The sequence below is a fragment of the Uloborus diversus genome, chromosome 4 (assembly GCF_026930045.1).
Source record: "Uloborus diversus isolate 005 chromosome 4, Udiv.v.3.1, whole genome shotgun sequence".
Classification (NCBI taxonomy): Eukaryota; Metazoa; Arthropoda; class Arachnida; order Araneae; family Uloboridae; genus Uloborus; species Uloborus diversus.
Genome location: NC_072734.1, coordinates 170855068 through 170874863, shown reverse-complemented (window position 1 = coordinate 170874863; position 19796 = coordinate 170855068). Strand labels below are relative to the sequence as shown.

Genomic DNA, 19796 nt, shown 5'->3' with positions numbered 1-19796 from the left:
ATCAAATTGCAAACATCACTTAGATGTGAAAATCATTGCATGCGATTAAAGAATTTCTTGTTGGGGGGGGGGGGGTCAGTGAAAAAGATGCATTAGTTGTTTTTTTTTCATAGCAAATAAATCAGCTGCTTTTGTTTACATGGATATCTCTACTTGCATTTAATATAAATCATTTAAGTTATTAGAAGGTATGCTCTGTAAAAGTAAAAATGTCTAAATTAGTATTTCTTTTATTATTGAGTATTTTCAAACTACTGCCCATCATTCTTAGTCATTAAAATGGAGAACAGGTGGTCCCTGTCCAACTGTGAATTAAAATCCTTAAGTTATTAATTATTTTTTCATTCTGCTGAGAAACTTTAGAAAATGTTTTCCATTTAAACTTCTTGATTGGTTTTGCTTGATATAACCTGTAAAAACTCACATTTAATTCAATCCAGAGGAGTTGCATGGAAAGAGAGAGTGTTTCATACAGCAAGTTTTGAAAGGTTAAATTTAAAATAAATATTGTATTTTTGGGTTTTAGTAGTAGAAATTTACAATCTGATCTCATCTCACCAATGAACTGTTAATTTTGTGTGTGTGTTCATGCATTTTGTTTCAAATCATTGGTTGTGTTTAGTTTTGCCATGTTTTTTACTACTTCTATTGTTATTTATTGTATTTTTATTTTCTTGCATTTTGTGATTTGAGTTTTTTTTTTTTTTTTTGTAGATGAAAATGAAACTTTAATTTCTTTTTTAAGTAAATGTTTTGTTTAAATTTGAAGAGTAAAATAACATATTTTGTTGGAAGTATTTTTGTTTACTTCTTGTATAGTGAAACACAGTTCATACGTTTTTCATTTGGACCAAGAAAAAAAAAGTGTAAGCAAAACTCAGAAAAGTACATATAAGTTGGTTTTAATAATCAAAGATTAAAAAATCGATGGTAAAGTGGAACATAAAACGTGCTTGAAAATGGAACATAAAATGAGAATCTTTGCATTGTGATTTTAATTAACTACTGTAGAATCAGTTTTTCTACAACCTCAAATATTATCGTTAAACTGGAAAAAATTTTGGAAGCACTAGATACATTTTCATGTTGATGGCTTTGCCTGACAGTCTTACTCTTATACGAAAAGATGTTAACATTGAAACTGTTGAACTAACTCAGTTTTCTGTTTTTTTTTGGGGGGGGGGCAGATCCAGTGTTTTAATAATAATTTTTATTCACTTTTTAAAATGTGCATTTTTCTCATCAATGAGTTTTGTCTCTACTGCATAGTATCATCATAAATCAATAGTGAAGGATAGATATGTTCTTTACGGCTGAAAAATAAAAAACTTTCCCCCCCCCCCCTTCCCTAAGCACACACTTGGTCCCAGGAAAGTGCAAAAACAATCCGTATTTAAAGAAAGTGGGATTATAACACACACAAAAGTCTAATACATTCAACAAATGTGCTGTTTTAATGCCTGGATTCAAATTTAAAAGAATATTTTATTGCGACAGGATTCCAACATTGATTGGCCTTCCCTCCCCCCCCCCTTTTTTTCTATTGCTGAAATCCACCTAAAACATATGTCTTTCTGCAATGCGTAGAATTCTGAGTGTAATGTACTATTTCCTTTTCAAAAGAAATTCTGTTCATTCTCTTAATATCAGTTTCTTATAACTTGCATACTAAACTTCATCTTACTACGAAACGGCACGACCTTGAGGGTCATGGATCTGGACAAAATTCTGGATTTAGGTCAATTCCCACTAGATATGAGCCCAGGTAAAGCGGTTTGTCTGCATAGGCCCTAGTTTGGCCGTAATGGAGGTCCGAAAATTCTAGTTTGGCTCCAGAAAAGCAATTGTTTCTCCTTTGAAATTAACATTTTCTTTTCTTGATATTGCATTGCAGTATCGCCTAACTGAATGCATTTGCAGTGTAGAGAATTTTTACCGCCCCAACATTGTACTAACAAGAGGCACGACAGGTGCTAGAGAAGCAAATACTGTTTCAAATTCTAAAGAAAACGCTATTGCAGTTCCGGAGCCAGACAAGCAAATTTAGGGCCTCCTTGGAGCCGAACTAGAGCCTATGCAATCAAACCATTTTACCTGGGCTCATATTCAGATCTGTGACTCTCAAGGTCATACCTTTTGGTAGTTAGATCACTTCTTCAAAAATCATTCTACAAGCTTATACAGAAAACTTCTTTCTCCCTTTTTTCGGCAAGTTTTATTTTAACTTAACAGAAAAGAAAATCACAGTGGTTTAGAAACCCTTTGCTCTTTAATTAAGGATACTTTTTTCAATTATAATTCATTATGTCATTTAATTTCAGTTTTCTTTGTGACATTCAATAAGGTTCCAGTAGTTCTTGTAGTACAAACAGGTGCCTCCTGTGGGAGGTTTATTGGAAGTCACTGTGACCTCCCAAAATGCCTCCCTGTTGGGCAAATATTGTGTGACGATCCAGCAAATTCAGAGACAGTACCGCAAAAGGGGCGGAGGGTCCATCTTTTTTATGATGCCTTATGTCTCTTCTTGGTTGATGTTGGTACTTGTGCATGCTCGTACTTTATCATTCAGTAAAAATTTGGAGTTTGACTCAGGGAGGGGAGAAATTCTCAACTTACCAAGATTCAAGTTTGGGGCGCCCCTGCACAGGAAAGTAATATCAGTATTATATGTTTCCTTATAAAACCACGTAGTCATTTTCCTAATTTTGTCTTTCGTTTGGTGTTAATCTGTTGATGTGATTTAGTGATTTCAATGTGCAGTTTAACGTATGATATGTGCTTCCAGTTGATGCTTTTTAATGTTATTTAAAGTATTGTTTGATTCTTTTAATTTAAAATTTCTACTTGTTGTGTTAATTATATTTTCAATGTAACTTACCCTTAGAGTGAGTCTTCAAGAAACACGTAAGCATATTGTGCCATTCTGCTAACGCTCTTTGTTAATTGCATCAACTTTACAAAATGTACATCAAATTTGCATTAAAAAATACTACAATACAATTTGTTTCAGTTTTAATGTATTTTTCTGTGGTGGGGATGAAAAGAAAAAAATACTTTTTGTATCCCAATGAGGTTGTTTCCTTCAGTCAAAAGAAGTACTTTTAGTCACTGAAATTGATAGAATAAACAAAAAAGATAACAGGGACCCAGAAAATTCTTTCATTTTCTCAACAGTTATTTTTTAATTAAGTTTTTAAACTGTCCGATTTTTCAAACAAGGCGTGGTCTTGCTGACGTCACAAATGATGCTCTTTGGCACATCTTTCTATCTCATTTTCACGTTATGATAATCAAGCAGAGAATTAAAATTGCCCTTTACGTTTGCTAGCAACCATATCGTTGCCAATACATGTGAGTAAAGATGCGAATTAAATATTTTGAATGGCAACACAGAATGGCATTTCATCATTTGTGGTGTCATCGGCAAGAAATGTAAACAATGAAAGATCACCGATTTAAATATTTTTTTAAAAATATTAAATTTAAACAAATTATTTAACTAGTATGTTGTGGCCATCACGAAACTTTCTTCTATATTTTTCTTTTTCTTTTTTTTTTTTTCTGATCCCTCCCCATGCTTGACGAGGAAGCAATATTCCCAACAAAAACAAAATGACACATGCAAAAACTTGACGACTATCCCAATGTCTGAATTATTGCAAAAGCAAAGCAAAGAGCGAAAATTGAAAGTTATTTTAAAAGCCTTGCTTGAATGAATTACAAATATTTTATTTGTTAACAAACATAAGATGGCAACAGTTAAAAATTTTAAATCATTGAGATAATATTTCCGATCATTTCCATACAATTAAAATCACGAGAAATACGCAGACGACAATCTATTACGATTTATCTTTCTTATTGTTGCATTAATAAAAATATTTTTATTCGCAAAAAAAAAAAAAAAATCAACACCTCTTGGAGCGATCGGCGTCAAAATAGAACCAAAGCCTGTTTACATATGGATTCACATATATTCCAAATTTCAACCAGAACGTAGCATTACTTCTTGAGATAGGGCACTCAAAATGGAAAAAAAGAACGGGTGATTGCGCTGCCCCCCTTTTAGCTGTTGACACAAAAATAAAATCAGTTCTTATACCCACTAAGGGCTATTTGCCGATAAATTTTTCTTTCATTCCGTTCATTATTTCTTGAGATACAGCAGTCACAATTGACGACAAAAAACGTTCTATAGCTCAACCCCCGTTTGAGTTATTGACACCAAAATTGAATCAGCACCTGTTCCTGTTAATACCAACAAATGGACCAAATTTTGTTTGATTCCGCCAGTAACTTCCTGAGGAATAGCAAGCACGCGTAACTCGAAAAACGTCCCATTGCTCCACCCCCCTTGGAGAAATTCGCGCCAAAAACTAATGGGCACAAGTTCACATAGGGGCACATATGTGTACTAAATTTCGTTCGATTTCATGCGGTAGTTTTTGTTGTAGAGCGGCCACAAAAAACTGGTCACACACAGACGTGACACACATACATACACACACACATACATACATACACACACACATACACACACACACACAGACAGACAGACATTTTCCAAAAATGGTCGAAATGGACTCAGCACACCTCAAAACGTTCGAATCCGTCAAAATTCGAAATTCGAAAATTTGCACGAATCCAATACTTTCTTCTATATATTAGATATAGAAGAAAGTAAAAATGGTTAGATCCTATGTTTTTAAACATGTTCTTTCAGAAAAATACTTTTAAAATATTGAAAACGACCCCATTAGGTTATGATACTGGTTTAGTACTGATCTTAGTGTGGGCGTTTCAAAAAGACTCAATAGTGTGCTCATTGATGCGTATGATTCAAAAATTAACTGCTCTGAATAAGGGGATACAATAAGCATTAGCGGAATTTATAAGTTAGAGAAGACCAACCAGTAAATAGACACCCCCCCCCCCCCCCCCCCCCGTGAATGAACAGCTTGCTTTTTTTTCCATAAAATAAGATTTGAGAGGTTTTTATCTTTACTGGATTGGCAGGAGTAACTTCCTCCTATACATTTCTAAAAAGTATGTGTCTGAAAAATGCTGGTTTGTGTACTCACTGTAAAAAAAATCCAAAATGTCACTGATTATTTCCGTGGAACGTATCGGGAATTCACAGGTTTCCATCCACTTCCTGTGAAAATCAAGTATTGTTGACAAAAAGTTTCTTGAATTGCTACAAGTCGCACAAATGAAGACTTCTCACTGTTATGAAAATATTTTTAGCTATCAGTTAAAGATTAATTCACCGTATTTATTAAGTGTATTGGCTCAAGTTAGATTACAGCCCGTCCCAATTGACTAAGCTCCTGGAGAGAGCGAACAAGTCTCCAGATTCTGTAGCTTTGCAAGTATTGCAGGTGAGTTAAATTATTGACACTTACTTGCATTTCTGTCTCAGCTTTGGCAATTTTTTCAATAATGCAATTGGAGCTTTCTTGGTAAGTCAGGAAGGTGCCAAGTTATCGCTAAAGGTTTCAAAGACACAATTGGCTCAAAACTCTTCAAGAAGACTCCAGGATAAGTTCAGGAAGGTTACTGAATTTTAGCAGAAAACATTCCTGTTTTTTGCAGGTTACATAAAGAAATTGGCCACATCTGCTGCCCATTATTTTCCAGGAACGTTTCTGGCTTGTTCTTACAGTGCTGGTTTTCGATGTTTCTTTACTAGCTTGGAACACTGTTTTTCAATTCAAGCCCGCAAAAAAAAAAAAAAAAAAAAAAAAAGACAACAAACCGTAGAAGCTCTTTGAATTTCTTTAAAAGAATTGCATCTATCAATTTTCAAAAAGTTTATTATGTACTAAATGCTAGTTTTAAATGATGTTATAATTTTTTTTTTTTTTTTAAAGGGAATTGCCCTTAAGTATTCACTCTGATAGGTCTACCTTGAAAATCAGAGGCGGCAATTAGTGCTTATAAGTGTGGGGGGAAGACAACTAAAAGCCATGGGACTTTTAGCGGCAGCAAAAAAAGGAAAAAAGTACAAAATTTTGTTAGGGGGCAGGTTTGGAGAATATTGAAACAGATGAGTGGAAATTGAAACAAGTCTAACAACTTAACTCACGTTTTTCTTAAGATTTTTATGAATTTTGTATACAATAAGTTTCTCAAAGAAACAGACGTGAATTAGACTTACATTATCTACCCCAAATTATTTTGAGGTGCCACAAACATTTGGCAATAATTTCTTATGTCTAAACAAGGAATATATAAACTAAAAGTTATTGCTCTTCTTAAATAATGTCTTGTGAATGGATATATTACCGTTAAAGTATATAATGCAGTTATTTTATAGGATACCTAGTTGTTCCATGAAATAACTGATCGTGTCTGTTAAAGTGTGTAATATGCTATAATTTGACACTTTAACTAGTTATTCTATGAAATAACTATATATAGGTATTCTATAAATAAACTAATGATAGACAATTAAAATGAAAAAGAAGCAATTTATTTAATTTATACAGCGTATAAATGGTATTTATGGAAACGTATGGAAGGTAGATATATTTGTCGTGCAAGATATGTGATATAGATTATTTTACACTTTAACAAGCTGCAGATCGTTATTCTATGAAATAACTAGTGGTAATGTAATGGTATTTGTAGAAACGTATGGAAGGTAAATGTATTTGTCGTGCAAGATATATAATATTGATTATTTTACACTTTAACAGGTTGCAGATCGTTATTCCATGATATAACTAGGTATTCTATAAAATAACGGGTTTCATACTTTAACGGTAACAGGTATACAAAGAAAAACAAATGATTATGTTCGTAAAATTTTGATGTTTCTGCTTTTTTATAATTTCTAGTTTTCGTTCGTAAATTGTAAAATAAAATAAAAAATTAACCGTAAAAAGGGGGGGGTGGCCCCTTCCTCCGCCCCTCCCCCCGAATCGCCACCACTGCTGATAGGGAGTTCTTCTTTAGAATGTCAGCTTTATGCTTGACAGGGCCTCCGAGAGCAGAGACTTGCCCTTAGTCAGTTTGGTCGCGGTTCACCCTCACCCCCATGAAAATTATGAAACTGGTATGAGTTCGAGCTGGGCTCCTAGTTTCTGACTAGTCTGACATGGCCTCTCGTCGACCCTGATGCTTGCAATGTTTAGATCGAACTAACCTACCATCAATAATGTTACACTAACAACTGGAATGTTATTTGTTGAAGATAAACATTAGGGTCCACAGTTCATGAAGGAATACATTTTTGCCTGTTCAGATCACTAATTTTTGATTCAATTTGGCATCACTTTATGATTTGTCTATTAAATGCAATGCATGAGTTAAGTTTAAATTCAAATTGTTTATTTACTGGGACATTGGGAGTTAATTATTGTGAAATCGTGTACTGCATCTACAAACTACTGAATAGACGTTACCGTCTTATATATTATACAGGGTGTTCCGTTTTAACCTGCAAGACCTTTATTTTCGCAATCGTTAGTCCTAGATGTGTACTCACAGTTGCAAAAATGTTCAAAATCAGATGCAGAGTTAAGATGTTGAAAGTTTGAAGTAAAAATAAAAATAAAGTCAAAAAATACAAAATTTAACTTTTTATATGGGCTCCAGGTTCCCAACTTATATTTCGAGAAATAATCTCCATTAAAAAATAATTCCAACACAAAAAGTTTGAAATTAGTTTGACCAATGTTCACCGAGATATGAAATGCAGCGTTTTGTGACTTACACCACTTTTCACTCATTGTCAATAACATGTTTTGGGGGGAAATATAGCAGTTAACAAGTGTTTAAAATTATATGTGTGTATAGGGTGTTGTTTTTCAAATTGTTTGACGTTTTGTAGTGTTATTGCGTGTCATGACATAACATTTGCATTTATTTTTGAATAGCAATGAAAGATAAAAATACTTCGTTTTTTTACTTCAACAACCTCTGTCATTCTTCTGAAAGATCTAGAAGTTCCAATCTCATCTTCTGTATGGTCCCTTAAAACTTTGAACTGAAATATCTCCTTGAATTTTGTTCGCACAAATGTCAAGTTTTTTGTGTCAGTAATAGTTTTCAGTGGATATTATTTCTCTAAACATTAATCAGGGGACCCAGGACCCGTATAAAAAATCAAATTTTGTATTTTGTGACTCGTTTTTATTTTCGATTCAAACTTGCAATATCTTAACTCTGCATCTGATTTTGAACAGTTTTGCAATTGTAAGTATACATCTAGGACTATAAAGAATATTAATTTTTTAATTAAATTTGTTCTGTTGCTTTTACTTTTTTACAATGGTCTAACAATGCCACAGACACATTGAATCATATATCATACATTGAATCACTCAGTGATTTATGCTGTCCATCATAAAATCAGGCCAATTAGCAGTAATAAGCAAAGCAAAAAATTCGAGTGAAACACTCCTGAGCACACCCACACACTATAAATCTTAATATATAAAAATCAGTGTCCTGAGATAACATATATATATCAACGCACAGCCAATACCGCTGAAGCCTCAGACTTGAAATTTTGCAGGCATGCCCACGTGATTACGAAAGTATTCACTAAGAAAGGATTTTTCGAAATTTTCAATTAGTTCAGAAGAAATTAATGAAAAACCCTTAATTTCTGTGAAATTGAACCTGTCATTGAAATTTAAATCTCTTATTTTCGGAGGCTTTCCTCTATTCAAATCATTATTCAGTACTTCATCTCAACTTTTGGTCAATAGCGAATTTAGATATTGTTTTTGTTTCTCACGTGATTCTTCGAGGCTTTTCTCAAGTCAATAATAATGTTTCTGTCTTTTGCTTTCAATTTTTCAAAACTAGAAACGAAGTTTTTAAGAACATCATCACAGGCGGACTATCCTTTTGAATTTACAAGAGTGCAGTTTCCTGTAAAAGTTCGCTTTGCAATAACTGTTAATAAGTCACAAGGACAGACATTAAAAGTAGCAGGGATCGATTTAAGAGAAGACTTTTTTTCACACGACCAATTTTATGTAGCTTGCTCCTAAGTCAGTTCATCAAGCAGCTTAATAATTTTAGCACCAGAAAAAAAAAAGAAAAAAAACTAAAAATGTTTTATACTAAGCAGTTCTTGCTTAAACATAGGTATAACAATAAAATGGATGGCCTGTGTTTGCAAAGATAATCAATACTTTAAAAGAATCGTTAATAACAGTTAAAGATCGGTTAAGGACAAGGGCATATATATAAGGAGTCCAGGGGCCCCGGGAGCCTCCCAAAATTAGAAAAAAATTATAGGTAATAAGTAATTATTATAGGGGATTTTCAAAACTAGGTGCACCAAGCACTGTTAACCCCTGCTAATTCCATTACACGAGAAATGCCGGGTAGGGGAATGCTAGTGATACATAAAAATAAAAGATAAACATTCCAAGCTATTTTGAATGTGGGTGATTACTTAAACGTGCACGTTTCGCAATGCTGGATTGGCCGTGCAGGTGATGATGGTTTATCCTTTATGTGTTGGCCAGCCAGAACGCCTGACCCATGTGATTTTTTTTATAGGGTTTTGTCAAAGACTTTATACACCACCATTGTCTACGACATTGCAAGAGCCGAATGATCGCATATGTGTAGCATTACGAAAAATTGACAGTGAAACACTCCAAAATGCATGTTAGATGTGTGTCGTGTTGCGAAAGGCGCACACATCGAACATTTGTGAGTGAAAAGAAACTTGTACGGTTTATCTTTATTTTTATGTTCACATTTATAGTGCTAAGTAGTGATGCACCGATAAGCAAATTGGCCGATTACTGATTAATCGGCTCGGGCGATTAATGATCACAATATTTCTTTTTTACTACTATTTCTCTGTCACTTTTTTTTTTCTCTTTTTTATTTCGACCAGAAATAGTTAATAGTTTATATCTGAGCAATGATTTATTTTTCTCCTTTTCCTAATTTTCCAAAAACAATTTCAAAATTTCTCCCATTTTCTTTCAGCCAGTTTTCTTATTATTATTGATGTATTTACATAATGTTAATTAGACATGAACATTTTAAAATTTTAGGGGGCAGCCTGTGATCAGCATACAGATTTAGGAACACTTTTAATTTTAATTTATTTTTTAATTATTAGTAGCCATTTTATCCAAGACTTTTTCTTTATAAAAATTATAAGATTATCTGAAATCAGTATTCTAAAGGGGGAAAAGTATCGATCCATGAAACATGTTGCAACAATGTATATAGGTGTGTGTATAATTATTCAAAATAGAGAAATTAAGTTTAAAAATAACATTGATTCAACTTTCAGTTTGTTATAATAATAAGAAGAATAAAGAATGTACACTTTTTTTAAGCAAATGATATTTAATAATAATAATTTTCTTGTTGAATCAAAAACTAATTGTTTAAAGAGCAAATTGTAAAGTGTATAATGTAATCCTATGCATAGTTACAAGAAACAAAATGACTGGAAAAAAACTGTTGAGTCATCAGAAGCTGGGGCGAGGGTGTCGTAATCTAAATTCAGAAAATGATCCTGATTTTCTTTAAGAAGCAAAACAAAATCATTAGGAAGTTTTTCTTTTTCATTTGAGAGAGTTAAGGGGAGGTTGCAGTGGGATCATATACACATTTGTTTATTTCTGCTATATTTCTATCCTTTAAAAATAAATTTAAATAACACTAAGAACATAAAAACAAAATGTTGCTTTAGGCAAGTGATGTGAAAAAAGTGGTTGACGGGGGGGGGGGGGGGGGGGGGGCTTGTGTTGGATAAACATTTTTCGCATTCCAATCTAAAAGTCCTAGAGTTTAATTATTCATAGTAGTGTCATGTGAATATCAGTTGTGAGAGTTCAGATTCTTTAATATTCCATTCAGTTTTACGCACTTTCTGAACTTCATGTTTTGTTTTTACTCTGTGTACTTTCAACTTACATTCTATAGTAATGTTTGGACAAAATTCATTCATTTAGTGTTGATAAAGGTATTTATCATAATTGCTTGTTCAAGTTCAACTTTAAAAGGAGAAAAAGAAAAAGAGAAAAAAATCCGCCGATTAGTCGGCAAAATTTTTCCGATTTTTGATAATCGGCAAAGTGGCAAATTAATCGGTACTGCCGATTAATAGATGCATCTCTAGTGCTAAGTGTAATAGTTTATGATGTACAAATTTTTAAAACGAGGATATTCTTTTATGCTAACCCTGTATTTAGATAGGGAGACCAATGGGTCAGCACAAAGAATTATGTTTGCCTGCCTCAGCTTTTAACACAATGCGTGAAAATGTTTTATTTTTATAAATTGCATTCATACTCCCCCCACCTTTCCAAGTCCCTTGAATAACGCATATACTTTCCTTGCATGTGTGTAGGTGAGTGTTGCTTTGATATTTCTTGCCCTGCATGCAAATGTCTTGACATTTTTTCAACACATTGTAATGATTTATCATGTTTGCTCTGCCTTTGCCTTTGTGTATTATTTTCCCATATTCATTTTGGAGTATGCTGTTCAGTTTTGGTCTCCTTATCTTAAGAAAGATATTAATGTATTGGAAAGGGTTCAAAGGCGGGCTACAAGGCTAATAAATGGACTTTCCCACTTAGATTATGATTCCAGGCTTAGAAGGTTAAAATTGTACCGTCTTGAGCAAAGAAGAGACCGAGGGGACATGATTCAGTTGTTTAAATTTATTAAAATGAAAGATGTTACGGGTCTGAAGTTTAGCACTGAAAACAGGACAAGGGGTCATTGTTTTCAGCTATTTAAATATCAGGCTAACATGGATATTAGGAAAAATTATTATTTTAGCAGGGTAGTGGAACCTTGGAACAGCTTACCGGAAGAGGTGGTAATGATCAAGGGAGTAGATAGTTTCAAGAGAGCCATTGATCTTCACTAGGGATTGTAAATTGACCAGGACCAGTCTAGCTGGGCCCAGAGCCTGTTGCTGATCGTCACTTTTGTTTCTGTACACCTGACCTGAGGTCTTTTTGAACTAGTTGTTTGATGATTCTTCTAACAATCGTTCTATTTTCTTTTTATGGCAATTTGCTTCGATTTTTTCTTCTTTATGTTCCTTGAGTTACATATAAGCAGAATAAATTATTTATTTAGCTGTTCTTAATTCAGCAGTCCTACACATTTTTTTTTTTTTTTTAATGTCTCGGCTGAAATGGTTTTATTAAATGGGTGAACATTTCACATCGTTCCCTGAATTGTTATTCCGTAACTTTCTAGGAAATCTCTTTAATCTACCTTACTACTCTAAAGTTGATCTGTCTGTAGGTAGATAATCCGAGGTAATTGTTTTTGTCTGATTCCTAATAAATTATTATGTACGTCATATTTTTATTGTAAAGTGATTTACTATTGATGCTTTATTATCTCATTGATTGCTATTGAGGTATTGCCTCAATAATTTCACAATACGTTATACAGCAAATTTTTTCATTAATAAATAACTAGAAAATCGCCCTCAAGGTTGACGGGTGAAAATTGTTTCTACTTTTAAACGAAGCATTGTCTGTTTGGTGATAGTCTAATGGTTGAAATTTTAACCTTAACTCCAGTGGATTAACCTTAAACTCCAGTATCCGTTCATTGTTAAACTTTTTTTTTGTTGTTGTTGTTTCTTCATTCTCCTAAAATAAGTCTTACCAGTAAAACAGTTTAGTTACCGGATCTAGTTCAGCCTTGTCAAAATAAAGCATTTCTCTGCTTGTCAAAAATTGCCAAAACGTATTATAAAATTTTAAATAACTTAATGAAATAATGCCGTCACGCATGCTATGGCGCGATTTCATTGTTGATGACGTCATAGCGTTACTTGATCAGGGTTCGTACGCTCCGGGAATTCCGGGAAAACCGGGAATTGTCAGGGAAAATGACACTGTCAAAAATGTCAGGGAAAAGTCAGGGAGTTTTCAAATTTTGTCCTCCAAAAAATTTTTTTCCATTTTTTTCCCCAAGGAATTAAGTACTATGAGATCTAGTCTTCGTTTTTATTGTGATTTCACGAAAAAAATTGTAAATTTTTATCTAAACCGACGCTGACACTTAAAAACTGCAATCGAAAAATGAACGTTTTTTTTCACAACGAAAAATGCGCCAAAAGAGCGAAGATTTTCTTACATGGAGTCAGTGAGGGGAACGCATTTCTTTCTACTGCCTAAAGTTTTAGATGGGTTGCCACAACATTCTGTTCGGTTCAGGGTTCGTACGCTCCGGGAAAACTTGGAATTATCAGGGAAAATGACTTAGTCAAAAATGTCAAGGAATTTTCCAAATGTGTCCCCAAAATTTTTCTTTTCCCAATTTTTTTCCCAGGGAATTTCGTTTTATAAGATCTAATCTTCATTTTTATCGATGTATTAAAAAAAAATTGTAACAATTTTAAAGCAATGAAAAAAGTGGCGACCCAAAAAATCTTCAGCAGCTGCCATTTTTGGCTCTCAGTAGTTCCCAAGGGAAAAAAAATCAGGTGAACAGCAATTATGCAAACTCAACAGGAAAGAAGACAATTTACTGCTTCGGAAGCACAACCTGTAGATGGGAGGGTCGATCGGGGGGAAATCGTTTTTTTTTTTTTTTTTTTTTGATCGGAAAACCATTTCAGCTACGTGTGAAACGTAGTCGCCATCTTTGGTCATTCACAAGATGGAAGTAGATACGCTCCAAAAATGCATAAGTTTCTAAAAACAAAGCAGAATTGGATGTTTTCTTCAATTGAAAACTGATGAAAACAACAAAAAATGGTCTGCAAATTGTTTTTCTATTATTATTTGTAATAATTTTCTTGAGAAATGAAAAATTTTGTTCTTAAAACTTAATCTTATCCTCACTGCCTCGGACGTAAATGTGATAAAAACTTTTCAATGAATTGTAGTATCATGAAGATTTATTATTTTTTAATTGTCTTCATGCAACAAATTAAAAAAAAGTTATTTCTTATTTTTGGGTATAGCCGCCATATTTGGTCATTCCCAAGATGGAAGTACACAAGACTTTTTCAAGTGCCTAAGTTCCCGAAAACGGCATTGGATGTTAATTGCAATGCAAACTATTGAAAACAACACAAATTGTGCCCTTTTTTCCGGATAATTTGTAATTATTTTCTGGAAAAATGCAAAATTTAATCTTCATACCGTTTTTTTTGTTTTAATTGATTTAGACTCTTATGTGCTAAATACTGACTATTTTGCTTTTATTGTAGTTTTTTAAGGATTATTAATTATTTATTATTACTTTTATACTACAAATCCAAAAATCTACTTATTATTTTAAATTTTTCACTTTGTCGCCATATTTGATCGTTTGCACAATGGAAGTAGACTTAAACTTCCAGAAACAGAATTGGACGTTTATATCAATGTGTAATATTGAAGATAACATTAAATGTGCAAAAAGTTATGAATTTTTGAAAATTAACTATTACTTTCTGGAAAAGAAAGTTTGAAATTTTAATGTAAGCATCCTTTAATATGTGAAAAAAAAAGATTATTGGCATTGGCCTATGATTGGCGGAGTTGATTTTTGTTACTATGCATTACATGGTATGCCGATTGATGCAACAAGTTAATCATATTTACACTGAAATTTAGCATTGCATTTTGCTCAATATGTTTCGTGTAACCTACTTATAAGAAAATAAAAAGTATTGTAAACCAAAAGCGGATGCTAAAAGGTTGCTGCAGGACTACAGCAAAATGCTATAATATTACATGTGACATCAAAGAAACGCTAAAATAATTTGAAAGTACTCTGTTTTCAACAAATAGTAAACAAAATAAAACAATTTTGAACAAAATGTTTAAAAAAAACTTAAAATTTTGACAGAGAAAACAAACGGAAAAAAAAAAACAAGTTTTTTTTTTTCTAAGGGGAGAAGTTTCAGTTCTTCTGCATCGCTACTTTAAACAATTTTAATTATTTTGAAAATATTACTATTTAAACTTAAATTTTGAATGAAGCGAGTAACCTGGAATTTTCTAAAAAACAACCTGGAAAACCTGGAAAAGTCAGGGAACTTTTTTTAACCAAAAGTGTATGAACCCTGTTGATAAGTGATTTTGGCTATTATATATATGAGGATTTTACAGTTTATCTTGCATTGGGAAAATATTTTAAAGTGATAATTCTTTGCTGTGTTTTGACAATGTTTTTAATATTTTAAAATGCAATAAATTAATTTGAATTCAATAAACATTTCTGTGAATTTATTGATGGCCATGAATGCATTTTTATTAAACAACACTGCAAAGAACATTAAAATACGGCTGGTATATTTTTGGGCAAGGAAGCAAGTCCATCCTAAGAAGACATGATATCATTGTACAAACAACTTATTCTGTTCTTAGACCTTTGTATGTCTGAATTGTAGTCATGCATGCTATCAAATAGCTTCCTTTTACCGGGCAATCGTGAATTCGTAGTCGTTTGACGACGAACTATTGGAGTTGTAGCAATTGCCTGTCTTAGTTCATAAGGTTTCCATTTTGAATATAAATTCATCTCCTGTTTTGGTTTTTTATATGTATGTTTGTCAACAAAATAAACTCCACTAAAATCAGTACTGAAAGTTTTTTCGGACCTTAAATTGTCTTCTGCGTTACACTGCTCGTTTGATTGTTCATCTCCTTGTAAAATTTTTGAATAATTAGCTCCATTTTTTAAACTTTCACGAGATGTTCTGACTTCTTCATGAAACTGTTGTGGAAGGGAACCATCATCTTGTAGAATGTGCCTGTAATTGATTACTGAATCTCTGCTCCAATTAGCATGAGTAAAATCTTCTACAGATTTTTCTGATAGTTCCTCTACATGCTCTCCGTTTTCAATACTGTACCTTTTTTCCTTTGATTTTGCATTGCTTTCTCTAGGAATTTCTCCTGAACTTGTACTTGATTGTTTTCTGGTTTGCTTAGTTTTATGTGTTTTTCCGTTTCTTTGTCCTTGACCATTTTTATTTTTTATTGCTATTTCTGACGGTCCACTTGAATTTCGTTCAGAATGATGTTTGAGTGTGCCTGTATTTAAATCGATTTCATTAGCTTCATCTGAATAATTCCACTCATCTTCCACTGGTTCTTCATAAACTCTTTCCCCACTTGCTGATGAACCCTTTTCATATGACTGTGCATTATTGTCACTGTTATCCCAACTTACACTTGGAATTACACCCAGTTGTTGCCATTCTTGTGCCGATAATTCGTCATCTCTGTTGTCATGATGCGTGTTAGAGGTAGTTGACATAATTTCTTCAGTTCCATCCCTTAATTTCTCTGCTAGTAATTTTTTATCGTATATATTTTTCATGTGCTCAGTTCGAGATCCGTTTTTACATATTTTACCATCATTTATGTGATCTTCTAAATCAAAGCTTGAAGTATCCTTTGAGCTCAATTGAAACTTTTCTTGATCAGTCATGTTTTTGTTTTTAAATTCATCTTTCGAATCTTTGTCTAATGCATGATAAGCTTCCATTTTTTTCGAGTATTCTTCTGATGGTCCTTTCATCGCTTTTTCTGTATTCCCACTCTTTGTGTCGATTTTTCTTATTGGAATCGTTTTCTGCTTACGGGAACGTTTTGGATAAATAACTACTGAATCACTTTTAATTTGACCTTTTCCCTCCTCGAGTTTAATTCTGGATGATGTCGCTTTTTTCCCACCATCCACTCTTTCTGCGGTGATTGCCTTGGGGATTGTTTTCTCCTTTGCACATATTGAAACTTGTTCGGGACTGAGAGTTGTTTGCAATTCTGATAATGTTCGCGAAATCAAATCGTCCCATGAACTATCTGCAGATTTTTCGGCGTTTTCATCTTGCTGATTATTTGGATCTTCTAACAAGTCGTATGAATCTTGAAGCTGCTTTGAAAGTGTCTCCGACACTAAACTATCAAAAGGATAATCTAAGTTTTCCTCTACAATTGAACCATTTTGTTCTTGTGATATGATACTGTCTTCATGCGGATGGGAATATTTTTCTGATATTCCTGTCGATTCTGCAATGTTTTTGAAATCTTTCAAATTGTTCAGGACCTGGGAATCTAATTCGGTTTTTCTACGAACTTCCCTTTTTTTAGGGAGGTCAATTCTGGAGTAAAACTTGGAACCAGGAACATACCCACTTAACTCTTGTGCATTTCTTTCCTTTTGTCTAATTCCAGATAATTTCGATGTAAGCCCCTCACGCCCACTTTCTGAGCTAATTTCTTTTTCCTCTATATCTGCTGGAAATTGTTCGGGGCTGCGTGTTGTTTGCAATTCTGATAAGCTTCTTGAAATCAGATCGTCACACGATAGATCTGCAGTTTCATCTTCCTGGGGAATTGGATCTTCTATTAAGTTATGAGAGTCCTGGTGCTTCGAAACTTCAGATCCTAATTTATGAACTGGATAGTCTGTGTCTATAACTCTATCCTGTTTTTCTGACATGCTTATCGATTCTGAAATATCTTTTATTAAATTTTTCAAATCATTTAAATCGGAGGAATCCAATTCGGTTTTTCTACGATTCTCCCTTTTTTTAGGGGTGTCAGTTCTGGAGTAAAATTTAGTTGCAGGAATATACTTCTTAGTTTCTAATGTATCATTGTCGATTAATTCTGTGGCAGAATAATCTTTGCTGCTGTATTGTTTTTCAACGCCTGAACCATCTAGGAAATTACAAGAGTCCTGATGTTTCGAAAATGTTTCAGGCCTTAAATTATCAAAGGGATCGTCTGTGTCTGTAATTTTATCCTTCTTTTCTTCTTGCAATATGATACTGTCTTTATCCGGATGGGAACATTCTTCTGATATTCTTGTCGATTCTGCAATATTTTTAATTGAATTTTTCAAATCATTCAGGTTATGAGGATCCCATTCGGTTTTTCTACGAATTTCCTTCTTTTTTGGTAGGTCAATTTTAGAGTAAAATTTAGATCCAGGGATGTACTTCTCGGTTTCCAGTGAATCTTCTGTAAATTCTTTGGAAGAAAAATCTTTACTGCTGTAGTGTTTTTCAAAGTCTGAACTAGCACCATGTGAAGAGACCATCTGACCATTACATACCATTTTGCCTGTTTCTTGATCAGTGCTGTTTGTTTCTTTTATTCCTTGTTCTTCACCTGTACTCTCTCTCGTTTCGGTTTTGGGTGCGTTATCAATTTCTGATGCTGTTGAAATCATGTCACTTTTCTCTTTCAGGGTAGAAAAAGCTGGTTTAAAAGTTCTATGTCCCGCGTATTTTTCTTTTGATTCTGGATCTTGCAAAATTACGGAAATTTCTTCGGTACGATCGTAATAAGTACTTGCCTTGGACAACTGACTTGTACTTTCAAAAAATTCTTGTCGAATTAGAGGTATTAACTTTTTCACTACCATATCAAATGCTTTCTCGTTTTGCAAATCTTTTATTTCTGGTAGTTCTTCATAATGTTCCACTTTGGCTGAGATTTCGATTTCTTCGTTTGTCAAGGGATCTAGAGAATGTTTGGAATTTATATTAAAAGAAGGATCTCTATTTTCTTCTTCTACTCTTTCGTTTCTTTGAACTGAACTTTTATAAGTTTTCGAGCACTTACATGTCCCTATTGAAACCATGTTCGAATCTTTCGCATGTTCAGAATCATATTTATTTAACTTTTTATTGCTAGATTTAGAGTCTCTTTTAGCAGTTGTAAAACATTCTCTTTCTGTTCCCTGACCTCTCACTTGACCTTCTTCAGTTTTTCGTTTTGATTTTTTCACCAGCTGCAGCTCCCGTTTAAGCTTTTCAATCTGATTGTTAGCTTCAACTAGTTTTTTAGTTAAAGTTCGTTCTCGTTTATGATTCGCCAAATCTGGTAAACTGTTAATTTTGTATTTATACATTTCTACGTTGCTTAATTTCAGACCTTTCAGATCATTTTCTGAACTTCCAGACTGACTACTAGAGCTACGATTTGCGTCTTCATCCTGTACATCCTTTCTTTTAAGAGACCGAATTCTACCTTTTACCGTCTCTTCAGATGAAATATTGCTGTCAGTATCAATATTTAATGCACCGCAAAGCAATTTAAGAAGTCGTTGCTGATCCTGATATAGAGCTTCTGCTCCTTTAATGTATTTTTTGTGGATATCTTCAGTTTGTTCCTCATGTTCGTAAATACTGTCAACTAATATTTTAGACTTCCGCATACTATCTGCAAGTTTGATCATAGCATCTTCAATGTATCTGTTTTCGACTGTTGGGCTGTCTGCTCCATCAAGCTTTCTTTCTGGTGACCTCTTTATTCGATATAAGTTTTCTTCGATAGTCTGCTTTGAAAATGGCGCGGTATCCGATTCCCCAGTCATATCAATACTTTGGGTTTCAGACAGAAGTGATTGAGTAACAGGAAAGCCATTACTATCACACGTATACATCTTTTCACCAAAATAAAATAATTTATCTTCGTCTATATCGTTCGTTTTCTCAGTCGGACGATTTAATGCAATTTTTTGAGGTGTCTGATAACTCGATTTCAATCTAGAAATTACTTTCTCTTGTTTTTCCAGCTCTTTGATCGAATCTTTAATGTCTTTCATGTTTTCTTTCAGGGCAAAAATATACTTGGAAATTATTTTACTTTTCACTTCGTTTTGTTTCAACAACCTTTCTGACTCTTTCAATATGTTAGATTGTTTGCAAAAATCGTTTTTAATACGCGCTGTTTGTTCTACAACTTTTTCCTTAGAATCTTTTGTCTCTCTTTCTGGCGATGGAAGCATGAGAGGGTTCTTGGCATGAACGTAATTGCATTCTTTTTTTGTCGTTGGATAGAAAGCAGCTCTGAAATTATCAAGGTTGCTCGTTT

The 19796-nt window shown here is 33.5% G+C and overlaps 1 protein-coding gene across 1 annotated transcript; it reads right to left on the bottom strand.

Moving 5' to 3' along the window:
* Positions 1-251: 251 nt before the first annotated feature.
* LOC129220995 (titin homolog) lies at positions 252-18831 on the bottom strand. Its single transcript, XM_054855430.1, has 2 exons — positions 15730-18831; positions 252-305 (listed from the first exon to the last, which is right to left on the bottom strand). The coding sequence occupies exons 1-2, from the start codon at positions 18829-18831 to the stop codon at positions 252-254; spliced, it is 3156 nt and encodes a 1051-aa protein (XP_054711405.1).
* Positions 18832-19796: the final 965 nt, after the last annotated feature.